Source organism: Coptis chinensis, chromosome 6, assembly GCF_015680905.1.
Source record: "Coptis chinensis isolate HL-2020 chromosome 6, ASM1568090v1, whole genome shotgun sequence".
In the NCBI taxonomy this organism is placed as follows: domain Eukaryota; kingdom Viridiplantae; phylum Streptophyta; class Magnoliopsida; order Ranunculales; family Ranunculaceae; genus Coptis; species Coptis chinensis.
Genome location: NC_141461.1, coordinates 4,204,782 through 4,218,275, shown reverse-complemented (window position 1 = coordinate 4,218,275; position 13,494 = coordinate 4,204,782). Strand labels below are relative to the sequence as shown.

General features: G+C 37.0%; 2 protein-coding genes, 1 long non-coding RNA gene and 2 pseudogenes across 5 annotated transcripts; 2 read left to right on the top strand and 3 right to left on the bottom strand.

Moving 5' to 3' along the window:
* Positions 1-136: 136 nt before the first annotated feature.
* Positions 137-2,975, top strand: LOC147490879 (F-box protein At5g39450-like; annotated as a pseudogene). Its single transcript, XR_015198453.1, has 2 exons — positions 137-1,737; positions 2,520-2,975. The product of XR_015198453.1 is annotated as an F-box protein At5g39450-like (transcript).
* On the bottom strand, positions 2,239-3,666 carry LOC147490878 (uncharacterized). The gene is made up of 2 exons (XR_015198454.1): positions 3,378-3,666; positions 2,239-3,335 (listed from the first exon to the last, which is right to left on the bottom strand). It is a non-coding gene; the product is annotated as an uncharacterized LOC147490878 (long non-coding RNA).
* A 275-nt stretch (positions 3,667-3,941) lies between these two features.
* Positions 3,942-7,421, top strand: FCLY (farnesylcysteine lyase). Its single transcript, XM_086565306.1, has 5 exons — positions 3,942-4,797; positions 4,901-5,074; positions 5,806-6,165; positions 6,263-6,438; positions 6,954-7,421. Exons 1-5 carry the CDS (start codon positions 4,267-4,269, stop codon positions 7,210-7,212), a joined length of 1,500 nt encoding a protein of 499 aa, XP_086421432.1. The 5' UTR covers positions 3,942-4,266; the 3' UTR covers positions 7,213-7,421.
* A 343-nt stretch (positions 7,422-7,764) lies between these two features.
* Positions 7,765-9,686, bottom strand: LOC147490876 (uncharacterized; annotated as a pseudogene). Its single transcript, XR_015198244.1, has 3 exons — positions 9,459-9,686; positions 8,659-8,818; positions 7,765-8,322 (listed from the first exon to the last, which is right to left on the bottom strand). The product of XR_015198244.1 is annotated as an uncharacterized LOC147490876 (transcript).
* A 332-nt stretch (positions 9,687-10,018) lies between these two features.
* LOC147490875 (F-box/WD repeat-containing protein pof10-like) lies at positions 10,019-11,936 on the bottom strand. The gene is made up of 3 exons (XM_086565305.1): positions 11,659-11,936; positions 11,376-11,535; positions 10,019-10,532 (listed from the first exon to the last, which is right to left on the bottom strand). The coding sequence occupies exons 1-3, from the start codon at positions 11,735-11,737 to the stop codon at positions 10,328-10,330; spliced, it is 444 nt and encodes a 147-aa protein (XP_086421431.1). The 5' UTR covers positions 11,738-11,936; the 3' UTR covers positions 10,019-10,327.
* Positions 11,937-13,494: the final 1,558 nt, after the last annotated feature.

Sequence of the window (13,494 nt, the reverse complement as noted above, 5' to 3'; positions counted from 1 at the left end):
TAGTTGGTCATTTCCTTTCAAATGTGTACATCAATTGGTGGTGGGGGTGGGGCGGGGGCATTCAGAATCAGAGACTTATGTAAAAGACCTCACTCCTGCACTTGTGTAAATACCAACTAAATACCAACATCAGTTAGCACCCTTGGATCCTTCAACTCTTTCCCTGCATTTCATCAGAACCCCGAGCTCGGTAATGTAGTTTACGTCTTACCAGGATTTGTATCAGTCGTGGGGTGTCGCATCATCCCTCAAGAGCTCGGCCCATTGGGTATTGAAGATGGTCCTATTTTGTGGGCACCAGTTTTTGAGATCATCGGTGACACTGATGGTTCAATGGTTTTCTTTCTACATGGAAGGGAAAGGGACTGTGATCACTTATATCCTGGTTCTCTTAAGGCCATTGACAAGAATTGCAATGTGTTGTTGCTTGAGGTTGAGCCAAAACAAATAAATTGTGGGGGAACCTTGTTGCACAGCAAGAGTCTTGTTCACTGCAATTCAGACCGAGAGCTTTCAAAACGGATTTGTAAGTCTGATAGAGGAAGTTCAGGATCACAAAGGGTACTCGAAAAGAACTCAATAGTTCCCTTCTGCAACTTAGGTTTTGGAGACAGAAGGAAGCTTTTAGAGCTTGTCGCAGATCATGTACGCTTGAGGGCCCCAAATTTGGCAAATGGTCTTCTCTTTCCTCCGTTGAGAGATGATGATGAGAGTTTTCGGAATGATATTATGCTCATGTCAAAGCGCAGATCATTACTTATGAAAATATATAAGTTTGGGGAGGGCTGCACGAATTTACTAGAGGCACATTGATTACCTTCCAATCCTACTCAGATGGAAGAACAAGATTAAAAAGATGCTTGATCACCCTAGTAGTTTCTGTGGATCTGTTAACAGGGATGTAGGCCAAATATGCAGCCCCAAGAAGAGAACAGGTGCTTCTTACTTTAAGGATAGACTGAAACTGATACTTGGGAGGTCTGCTTCGGTAAATGGGAACCGTGATGGTTCCCAAAATGGTACATCAAGCACGAGCAGTGAGAACAAGCATTCACAGTTTCAGGAATTTCTAAGGCCCGCTGACTCAATAGGGATGACCTTATGTGCCAAGTATGTCAAGCTATTGACTTACCGAGCATGGCCAAATATGCATGATAATCATTTTGCCCTGTACAAGTTGCCCACGCCGCGACCCATAACTGGTCAAGAATATGCTGGCCTCTGGGGTGGCACTTTTGGCTGGCCTCCTGGAAAACCTTCAGATGATAAGCCTGGAAAGGCCCTTTTCTTTCTTTCACTCTCGTATGAAGAGTCGGAGGGGCAAAAGCTTCTTATTGCCACTAAAATATTAGAAGGCACCCACTATGTTCTTCATCCCAATGGATCAGCAATGTTTCTGGTGAAGGTTGACGAGTTGTGTTCCGATCCGTTCCTGTGGAATAATGATGGAGCTTCTCGTTCTGTTGACGTGAAGCGTGCTTACAGTGGAGAGGGTATTGCAAATGGATATGGTTTCAGATATCCTGGCTCCAAACCTGGTTCCTTGTATGTGATTCAAGATGGACTCCGTGCGTTTGTTTGGAAGGAATCTAAGGCTGTGTTGACTTTGCAAAGGCTTAACTTGCAAGATCTCTTGAAGAAAGGTGAACGGGTGCTAGCTTTACCTCCTATTGTGAACTTCGCGTACCTGACAAAATCATATTCCAACGTGTTCACGGGATTCTCCAATACCACCAGGTACTTCTCTTCCCTGTTGTGTTCCCTTTATTGTCATTTGATATATGTAATGTGATGCTTTCGCTCAAGTGCCAGTAGCTTTGCATCCTTCAAAGACATTTGTTACATTTAGATTATGTGCCTACCTCTTGCATTTGTGTATTTCAGTTGGCTTCTTGGACTTCTTTCTTGTTCTTTTTTTCTTTTTTCTTTTTTTTTTAAGAATGCAGACATGCTTCCTGCTTCAGTTATGCAATGATCTCTATCTTTTTTTCCCTGGGCAACTGTACTTGAAACCCTACCTGTGAGATGACAATAACACTAACTAAGACTAGGCCAGTGAAGACGTGGATTCAGTAAACAAAGATGTGAGGTGACACTGTTTGTCTATTGCTTTATACCTAGACAGGGGTGAAAGGAAAATTTAGGCTAATTTCACTGAGGATTGACAAGGGACAAATAAGCATAATAAGTTTAGGGGGCAGGACCAAAGCAAAATGCGAGATTCCTAAGTGACGCCTTGGCGCCGCTTCAACAATTCCTCTAACAAGTAACAACAACCTGTTACTATTTTCACTAAAATTTGTCGCCTCTGACTGCATTTGCAACATCTGAGTATGATATTTAGATCACAGTTAAATTTCTTCGCTTAAACTTGAGTAAGTGTACAGGGGTTGGTTTAAGAAACGGAGGACTAACTTAAACAATATTACTAGTTCCAGACGTACTGACCGATTCTATTTTTTGAGTTTCTTGATTACCTCAATTTTTACTAAATAGCTTCTGACAGTGCTCTATGACAGGTAATTTTATCAAGGAGTACAAATTGCACCACCAGTGCTTAGGTTCCATCTATTCTGGTTATACTTTGATGCTCTTAAGCAATGGTTAGTTTGTTTCCGCGATGTAAATATTACTACCTCAATGCCCACACACACACTCCTGAGATTCGCCCAGAATAGGTACTCTTCGCTTTCGCGAAAGGTCTCGAGAAGTTTCCCTAGGGCTACATTCTGAGCAGTGTCAACTGTCAAGGTAAGATGATGCTTCTCTAGTTTCAGGAGATTTGCTTTTTAAGAAGTGTATGACATGTTGAGAATAAACATTGATTATTATCAATTCGAATAATAAAGAAGTCGAGTTCCGCATCTGATGAATCATGGATGCAAGAAACTTGGCCCTGTTTCAAATAAACTGAGTATGAATGTACATCCAAGAACTCAATGAGAATGAAATCTGCTGTCATCGTTCTTTCTTCATGCACGGTAACCATTTGCCTGTACTACGGAGCAAAATAAACTTACATAAGTTCAAAAGTGCATACATATATTGCCACCACTGATAAGCTGTCCAAATCCACCACAGGCTAGAAACTAGAATATTTCAAAACAAAAATTCAATCTGAGAGCAATCACATTTCACAAGGTTAATCAGTTAATCTTTTACGTTGTATTTATTATTTTTATTTCGATTGGTATGATTATTTTATGATTTTTTCTTTGGTTTTCTTTCCCAAGTCTGTTCTCATCCTTTCATTATCTTCCTTTTGGCCTTTTCCTCACTTGCTCTTCACTCTCCGCACAATCACACATATTCGGCAAACGTGGTAAGCAACTCACCTACATACCATAATGTGAAGATTACAAACATAAGCAACTCACCTACATACCATAATGTGAAGATTACAAACATAAAGAATGCTCTTGATTACCAATAATACCTTTCAAAAACCAATGTTGTTTCTTGGGTGAACTAGTGTTATCCCCACTAGATGAGCCAATTAGGATTTCCCTCCAGATGAGAAATTAGGATTTCTCCCAAATACACACAAAAAAAAATCCGATCAATTTAATTTGAACTTTTTTTTTTGTGTATATAAGGGGAAAAACCCTAATTTCCGAGGGGGTAATATTGGTTAACCCTTGTTTCTTTCTAGTTCAAATGAGATGGCATGTGCATGTTCAAAAATGTCAAACCATAGTTCGATTTCTAATTCTTGGAATTCAAAACCGGAATCCAATAAATTTTGGATTTTAATTTTTTTTTGAAATTTCGATTATTTTGACACTATATTTGGAATTCTGATTTTTTGGAAAACCGAAATTCCGAGCGAAATTCTGGAGTTTCGTTCGGAATCACGAACTATGGTTGCTACAACATGGATTTTTTTGTATGATGATGACATAATTTGTTAGTCAAGTGAGCGGGGCGAACGTTCTGGGAAAGGGGGTACGTGACAAAAATGTGTTGGTTGATTTTTGTCTGTCCTCATCTCTTCTCTTCCTTCCTCTCTCTCTTTGTGATTTTGTCCCTCTCCTCTCTCCACGCACTCTCAATCTCCACTCCTCCCTCTCCCTATTCACTCTTCCCTCTCCGCTGATGCCCCACTGCTAAGGAGTATACTAGTATAATATGATGTTCCATTACTTAACTCCAAATAATTTGTTTAGTTAATTAATTAATCATTTTTGAAGATAAACTAATGGTTGACTTTGGGAACCACAACTCTACAAAGTACCAACTTTTATTTACATCTTTGCTAAACCATAGATGGAAAACCAGAAGAAATACATCCACATCCTAATTATCTCATCCCTTTTATTCCTATTCCAATTCCCCTCTTCTTCTTCAACAACAACTGCAACAGTACCCAACACTTGCATTATAGGTTCCGGAATAGCCGGTTCATCACTCGCTCATTTCCTCCGAGTCTACTCATCATCAACACCCCAAGTCAACTTCCAAACCATTCAAATTTTCGAGAAAAATGATATTGTCGGCGGCAGAATGGCTACTGTCTCAATTGGTGGCGACACTTTTGAAGCTGGGGCTTCTATATTACATCCCAGGAATCTACATGTCTTGAACTTTACTAAGTTGTTTAACTTGCGTGCCAAGACTAGTGACGAGGATGATGATATGGGGTCGCTTGGAATTTGGGATGGGTCCAAGTTTTTGTTTAAAACCATTGATGTCAAGTCCGGGTCGAGTTGGTATCGGAAATTTGTTTCGGTTTTTAATTCGTTGAGACTTCTCGGCCGATATGGGTTCTCGCTTTTTCGAATGGAACGTTTCGTTAAGGTTGGTAATTTTTGGTTTAGTTAATTTTTTTTTACAGTTTTTAAGTTTGGTTAATTTTAATTTTACTCGGGTGAGTCAACTGGGATGTGTGTGTTTTTTTCAGAGTGCGGTTGATAATTTTTGTAAGTATTATGAGAGTTTTGAGTCTCGGCCTGTTTTTGAGAGTGTGGAGGAAATGTTAAAGTGGGCTGGCTTGCATGAGCTCACTACTCGAACTTTGGAAGAGGAACTGGTTGATGCTGGGCTGTCTCCTTTACTCATCTCTGAACTAGTTACAGTAAGTACTGTACTGTTTTAGAGTTTTTCATGATCATTGTAATATGTTTTAGTTAAGAACATGGAGAAGTGTGTAGTTTATAAAATTGAGGATTGAGGAGTAATGAATGAGAATAAAATGGAATTCATATGTTACTAGTTATTTGACACTATTTGAAGGTTATTAAACATGATTTACTAACTTGCCTTACGTTCCTATGAAGCTGTTGAGTATCTTATGGTGTGTAGATCACGGTTGTGTAACATTGTGTCTTGGCGAGCTGAATAAGTTAACATTCTTAATAGTTGAAGGTGCCAAGATTGTGATTAAACATCTAACTAGTTGTATCATTTAAACAGGAAAAGTAGCTAATGTGGATTCTGTTGTGAACTTGTGAAGGTAGATGCCTCAAGAAAAAAGATACAAGTGTGGCAATGTACATAATGTCATAATGAATACATCAGCAGCTCATCCAGCAGGGGGATTGACAGTTTAGGATTAGTTTGCCAACTTAATGGGATGTCCCCATTCTTATTTGTATGTTGAATATAAGTTAACCTCAACAAGGCGATATGTTAGTTTCTACCAACTATAGCTTAAGGGGTGTATAACTGTCTACTTTCCATTCTGAATTGTATATTGTTAGGAGATTCCATCACATATTTTTTTGCCCTAGAATTCCCCGATTACCTCTGTTTTTTACATCTTATGACGCCCCAAATTTCAAGAAATATGTGTTCTCATCTTTCTAGGTGATTACAAGAGTCAACTATGGTCAAAGTGTCAGCATGAGTGGGCTTGCTGGTGCAGTTTCCTTGGCAGGTTCGGGAGGAGGATTATGGGCAGTTGAAGGAGGCAACTGGCAGGTAGATGCTGGGTTGATAAAACATTCAGATGTTAAATTGCACCTTGGTGAACATATAGAGTCCGTCTCATATCTTGGTGGCCGTTATGAGCTTAACTCCACTAAAGGTAACAGCTACATATGTGACGTCACTGTAGTTGCTACACCCCTTGATGAGGTGAATATCCGGTTCTCCCCACCAATCTCTATTCCCGACAGAAATTTACAGCACACATATACAACCTTTGTTAGGGGCTTGCTGAACCCAGTGAGTGTCCTCTCCTCATGACTCATCATTTTCTTTTGGTTGACTTCGATCTAGATCTGACTAGTTTTTGCATATTGGTGCTTGTGATGTTGTGAAGGCGTACTTCTCCCTTAACTCTCTGTCAGAGATCCCTGAACTCGTGGGCACAGTTGAGGATCCTGACATCCCATTCTCCTGTATATCAGTCCTCAAGAAATACAGTGAAGAAGATATGACTTACAAGATGTTTTCTCGTGCACAGATGGAAGACTCATTACTTGATCAAATTTTCAGGTAATATTACCTGACAGTATCATTGCATGGTTCTGAAGTAGAATAAATAAAATTGAAATGTGAGCAGAGTTTTTCTGTGCTCAAATTAGCTTACCTTTTCCCATAAAGAGGAAATTTCCTTCCTCGCTATATCGTAAAACCCCAAATTTGGTTACAAGTTACACATAATAACCAGTTTTAGCACCATACTTGTGTGGAGAAGAAGCTGCTTGGACAGTTCCTGCATATTTGAGTGATCACCACAAATATAAACCCACCATGATCTGTTGGACCATTTCTCTTGTTACTTGTATTGGAGTAGTTTGCAGACTTTGGAAAACAGTTTAACACAATGCACTTGAACAGATATGATTTTTGTCCTCGGTGTTTCCTCTCTGCTCTTTCTACTAGAAAGTAGTGGTATCCTGTTTATTTGTCGTACTTTATTGTTTGCCTATGTTTATGATCGGCAAGAAATATGCTTAATTAATAATCATGGGGAAGAGGTGTTAATCCTTTTGTGCTTCCATTGGCAGCGCGAGGAAGGAGACGATTCGAATAAATTGGGGAGCATACCCTCACTATAAGGCTCCAGAGGTCTTTGCACCATTCTTGTTGGATGGGTTACATCTGTATTATGTTAACGCCTTTGAAAACGCTGCAAGCACCATGGAGACAAGTGCTGTTGCAGCTGAGAATGTTGCGCGACTCATTTTATCAAGGCAGTCTAGTCACGTCGGTTCAAACTTAAAAAGGTTTGCTTCTAATGCAAAAGGTCTGCATGTAGATCTATAAGAGTTCAAGAGAGCTATGAGTCTTTGGAAAACGGCAATTCTGAATAATGTTTACATCCTCACGAGCATATACATTTTCGCCGCCTGTAAATTTGTTGATATCTTAAAATTATGTGGTGGATTACTGATGTAAAAGAAGCCAGAAACTGTTACTTTTAGAGTGAAAATCTCTGATGTGTGACTAAGATTCACATGTTTTATGCTCCAAAAGATCTGTGTTTTTTCTTTTTCTGCGTGCAATATAACCACTTTAACTGGTAAGGGTATACGAACTTTTTTTTTCCTCCTTTCAATGGGTTTCAAAAACAGACATGAACCATAGTATAACTATGCAAAAATGAGACCAGGCACTAATGAAGCTAAATGTAAAATTCCAAACGTTGTAAAGTAAAACTTGCTGCAGGTTGGACAAAGATTGCAAATGTAAAAAAAATCGGCAGATACATTTTGCTTTTGCGTTAAGGTGGGTATTGTTCAATTTAGGGCAGTGCCTTGATACTGATATTTTGGCTTGCAGCCTAACATATAACAACTATTGAACTGAATCTGGAGATTATCCTCAAAATGAAGTAAGATTAAATGAATAGAAAGTATTACACATTTTACACAACACCAGAATCTGGTAAATTTAGTAGCAGCTGCCAAGTACAGTTATCTTCCATTATTTTCAAAGGAAAAAAAAAAAAAATAAAAAAAGGCAAATCATATAAAAAACAAATAGCATCTACAATCAGCACACACACCATGAATTTCATGAAAATAACATAAAATACACCATGAATTTTATTCACAGAAGTCTTTTAAACATTATGTGCAGATTCGTGACATCCAGGGTTAGTGCTGTATTCACTGCATTGTTACCCATCTACAGTACACGATTTCGTTTTGCATTGCACGAGGCAACTTCCAAGTCACCAATGAAGAAGAGGATGTTGTCAAGAATGCTTGAGCATGTTTCCTTAACTTCCTGGATCTTTCCGGAATGGACACTCTTTTAAGATTGGAGCGACCACTGGAAATCTTCGTAGCATTCCTTGAACCCAAATATCTTTGGATTATGCCTTGCCGAACAAGATAATAATCACTGCCTTCTCTAATTATCTTCAGTCCCCTGGTAAAAAAACTGCATTCAGCTTCATGCATCAAAAGCACCAAAAATAAACATAACAACGTGTTCTCTTATCTTCATGGGTGCTAACCCGAGTAAGAGTTTGAGTTATGGCACAAATATGAACAAGCGCAGTTTTTTGGGAAGAACTAAAGATTCCACTATGCACATAAGTGTCTCCTGCTGGAGACATAGTTGTCTATTTCCCCGCATACAGATGAACTACCAACTATTGAAAATGAGAAACTTTGAACTAAACCATTGAAAAGGATAGAAATTTGAAATTGTAATTGCTGATTGAGAAAAGAAAACAATCTAGGAAACATGGTTTTGACTTACAGTCCGACACGATCACAGCGATCTTGAACTTCATAGACACCTTTCCATGATCTGTGATCAAAAGGGGCATAGAATGCGGCATGTCCTTCTCCCCATCTCTCCTTGAATAGGTTGCACCACAAAATGTTGTCACAGGCTAGCAGTTTCCAATACCAGCAAACTAAGAGCACAACAATGAATAACTGGATTGTTTTTAGTTTTTACACAAATAAAGAAACAGTGACTAATTGACTTGAAACAGTTTATCAGGGTTTAAGTTTTTAACAAATAATTTTTTTACAGAATATATATATATATATATATATATATATCCTGTTTTAAATGAGATTAGTAACTCTTTGATGCTGGCGGATTCAATCCCCAGACCTATGATATCATCACCCAAAGGTTTTACCGACTTTTGCTGGTCGGCACCTGCAACCATATATTATTCTTTAGTCTCATTCCTTTATCTCTACAAATTTTTCCCATTTTATCTGAACTTTACAGCAACCTCAAATTTTCAAGACAGATCTTTTACAAATAGCACGAGAATGAACAAATCACATTTAAACCCACAATATTAAAAAAAGCAGGGATAGTCAATCTCATTTATTTGAAAATAACATGTTTTAGTGTTCTATGAGGTGTAGACGCATAACTCGACTCAATTCAGAACACCTTCGAGTTTCTCGCTTACAAAGAAAACCCAGCACTTGAAACTATAAATTGAAGATCTAACTAAAGAGTTCACGAAGATCCAAAAGTTGAAAATCATAAAAATAAACATACAAATAGAGCTAGCTTTTAAGTTGGCTTACCTTGTTCAGCTGTTGCTAGATTCTTGTGATCCAAGAAACAGAATATTTTGTGAGATACATCTGCTGGTAATTTCTCCATGTTATATTAATCATGCAACTCAATCTCACAGATTGAATTTTGTTCATAGAGAGAGACAGTGGAGCTGACTGTTTTTCGGTTAGAAGTTGAGAATCTATCTTTCTAGTTAACACGTGACAAGGTAAGATTCTGAGTTCTGACACTTGTTAGTTAACTGATGTTGAAAGTTTATTACCCGCGAAATTTGAGTTTACTGACCAAACGCAAATGAAGCTCAGCCATGCACCCAAGTCCAACCGAGTAGGCCCAATCTCATGCCTTGAAAATAGCATCCTTGAAAGAACTGTGTTCCAGAAACGCTGGTATGAAGCGTACACATAAGACCCGAACGAAAGGAATGACAGTATAAGACCAGGTACCATGCCGATATTAAATTCGAGCAATTGAAACATAGAAATGATCTATTTGGTTAGCCGACTAACAATCTACCAACTACTGAAGAAAAACTGGAGATGTTCCTTAAACTGAAGTAAGATTAAGAGAATAGGAAGGGCTACAAAGAAATTCATAACTCAGCACTAATACTATACTGACAATGTCTTCCAGTACGTTGCTAAAAAAAAGGACATCACCTTCCATTAGTAACCGACTAATAATAGTATACATGAAAATATGAAATAACCATGAATAATTTACACGAGAGTCCTCGAGACATTCCGTATAAGTGTATAACCGTGTGACATACGGGTTTAGCAATTCACTGCATTGTCACCCATCTACAATACATGAAACATTCTGTATAATTGTGTGCATACAGGTTTAGCTCTATATTGACTGCATTGTTACACATCTACAATACAGGATTTTGCTTTGTACTGCTTGAGGGGACTTCTGAGTCACCAATGAAGAAAAGGATGTCGCCAAGAATGCCCGAGTATGGTCTTTTAAGATTGGATTGAGCACGGCCATTGGAAACATTAGTAGCATTCCTTGAGACCAAATATCGTTGGATTATGCCTTTGTAATCACCACCTTTTCTAATCATCTTCAATCCCCTGAAAGAAAAAGTTTTCATTTCTTATGTTCGGTTTCATGCTTTAAATTTACATAATATCGATATAAGTCTAAAGTATATTGCTAGTAATAATTAACTATGAAATCATGTTATGAGTCATCAAACAAAAATGAACCAGTCCGCACAGAGACACACACACAAAAGAAGGTTGAAGTGATGAGTTTCCCCTGCAGCATAATTGACTAATTTCAACGTCCAGAAGAAACACGCAAACTAGTGAAAAACTTATTCCTGTTCAAAGATGGAGATTTGGCCTCAACCAGTGAAAGGGATATAGGCCGTCTTATGATAAGCATCTCAGTCAGGGACCGTCAACTAGGCTGAGCCAGCTCAGTTGATGGGTATTACAAAACTTCCTATGACAAAATTAGAGAACAGCGTTAATAACAACACCAATGGCTGGGCATGTTATTAAGGAACTACACAAAAGAAAACTCATCATCGTGAGCTAAATATTTTTCTTTAGAACTAAAGAGAAAGAGATATAGCAGGTGCCGATTAGCAAAGTTGGTAAAACCTTCGGGTTATGATACCAGATGTCTGGGGCTCGAACCCCGCCAGCATCAAAGAGTTACTGAGCTCATTGCTCATTTAAAACAGGATTGCCAATCTGAAAAAAAAAAAAAAAAAAAAAAGAGAGAAAGAGATACCATTTGTATTTGAAACTACTTGCAAGATCCACTCGAAGAAAGCACGGAGCACACATAGTTATAGGGAATTAATCAATTAAACTATATTATGATTAAAATAGTTGTCTTTCTTATAATCCACCAAAAACTTGAAAATGTCAAAGAAACAATCTATCAATTACGAGTTGACTTACCATACAATTCGATCACAGCTATGTTGCATTCCATAGATATCTTTCCATGATCTGCTATCAAGAGGAACATATAACGAGGCATGGGCTTCCCCCCATCTCTCCTTAAATAGTTTGCACCACAAAATGTTGTCAGAGGCAATGACTTTCCAACTCCTGCAAACTAAGAGCACAACAACAAACAAGTAAAATGTTTTACTGTTTTATGAGGTGTTGATGCATAACTCGACTCGCCCATTCCGATTTTCTCACTAAAAAAGAAAACTTTACGTTAGAGCATACTTACCTCGTTGAGCTGTTGCTAGGTTCTTGTGGTCTAAGAAACGGAAGATGTTATGAGAAACATCTGTTGGCAATCTCTCCATCGCATCAATCAAACTCAATATCGTGCGGAGAGATGGTGACTTTTCCACTTTCTAGCTGAAAATATGAGGCTATGTTTAATTGCCTCGAAAATTTTTCAAAAAACATTCTTTTTATCATGGGAAACTGTCTCATCAAAATTTATTCAATCTCACGTGAGAAAGCTTTTGTAAATTTTCCTTCTTGACGATGTTTGACACTGAGAAGGTTTGGGCTGTGGAAAAAAATATTTTGTTTAGTTTTATTTATGAAAAAAACAATTTATTAAACACTAAAAAGTATACCCGTGTGTATACCACTTTTTTTTTTTTTACTTGCTCAACAATCATAACTATAGGTATAAAAATTTTCTAACTAATTGTGATTCGGTTTTAATTTCCTAACAAAATGTTTTAATCAAGTTTTAATTTTTCAACAAATTGTTTTAATTAAGTTTTAAAAACTCATTTTTTAATTGGGAGAGAGATCCCGTTTTAATTTAAAATGTGTGATTACCGTTTTTAATATGAGAAAAATTCTTATTTTAATTGGAAGTGTTATTTTTTTTTTTTCAATAAGAGATAAATTCCCGTTTTAATAGGAGTTCATGAGATGGAATTTTAAGAGAGTTAGAAAAATACCTTTTATGAAAGTTTTAATATTAATATATTGATTGAATAGAAAATATTTTCCATTTCCACAAGAAAATTTATTGTGATAAAAGAGAGTGAAAAATGTTTTCTAAATAACTTGGGTCATACTTTTAACGAATTGAATTTCTTCAAAAAATAATTATTTTCCACAAAATAAATAGTGGATCATACAAACCCTTACTACCACGCATATGTAAACATGAAGGTGATCTTGCCAAATAACAAATCATTCTCTCTATGTCCTCAACCTATTGCATACATTCACGATGGGACTGCTGGACCAAGGGCATACCACTAACCAGGGGTTGACTTAGGAGAGGGCTAATAGGGGCTATAGCCTCCCCTCTAACTTCCCCACAAAAATATATATATATTACTATATTTATAGTCCTATATTATGAAAATGCAGGTTTCTATCCATATTAATCTGTGGGCATGTACAAACCCAATAAAACATCATTGATCTAATTATATAGGCCCACTCTAGATATATATACCTACTTTAATCTGTGGCCTACCTAGATGAAAGTAGGTATATATATATATATACCCTCTGGCTCTATTTTTCAAGGTTTCAGAGAGTTTCAAATTTTTTGTAAACTATAACACTAATTACCAAATAAAAATGAATTCCAAATCCTTAGATATATATTATAGCTATACCTCACCAATCTATTTTTTGAAGCACTCATAGATCCAGACTCCAATTTTTTCTAAACTCTATTACTAATTACGAAAAAGTATAATATAAATAAATAAACAATTTCATCTAAAGTTTCACAGTCTCCAATTTTTCCTAAATAATATAGCTAATTACGGAAAAAAAATTAAGACGAACAACTAAATTGCTAACAACAGTAGTTTCAACAAAAAAATGTTTTTCTAAAACTCTTACGCTACAAAGAATAGTTTCCACACTAATCTCAGATGAAGTTTAACATAACAAAGTTTCTTTATAGAAAATGACAATGAGTCTATGAAATAACAAAGGGAAAAATGAATTGAGTTGTTTGAACATTTACCACACATATGACTGGAAAAAAAGAAAAAAGTCAACGAATCATAAAATAAATAATAGTGTACACAAAAAACAAATAAAATTGTATTGTATGCACTATATATATGGG

Bases quoted from the DNA above. Each gene is read 5' to 3' on its own strand.
- FCLY (XM_086565306.1), top strand. From the start codon at position 4,267: ATGGAAAACCAGAAGAAATACATCCACATCCTAATTATCTCATCCCTT. The intron at 5,075-5,805 runs GTAAGTACTGTA...TCATCTTTCTAG, and splicing joins TCATCTCTGAACTAGTTACA to GTGATTACAAGAGTCAACTA. The intron at 6,166-6,262 runs GTGAGTGTCCTC...GATGTTGTGAAG, and splicing joins TTAGGGGCTTGCTGAACCCA to GCGTACTTCTCCCTTAACTC.
- LOC147490875 (XM_086565305.1), bottom strand. From the start codon at position 11,737: ATGGAGAGATTGCCAACAGATGTTTCTCATAACATCTTCCGTTTCTTA. The intron at 11,536-11,658 runs GTAAGTATGCTC...TTGTGCTCTTAG, and splicing joins CCTAGCAACAGCTCAACGAG to TTTGCAGGAGTTGGAAAGTC. The intron at 10,533-11,375 runs GTAAGTCAACTC...TTTTTCTTTCAG, and splicing joins AGCTGTGATCGAATTGTATG to GGGATTGAAGATGATTAGAA.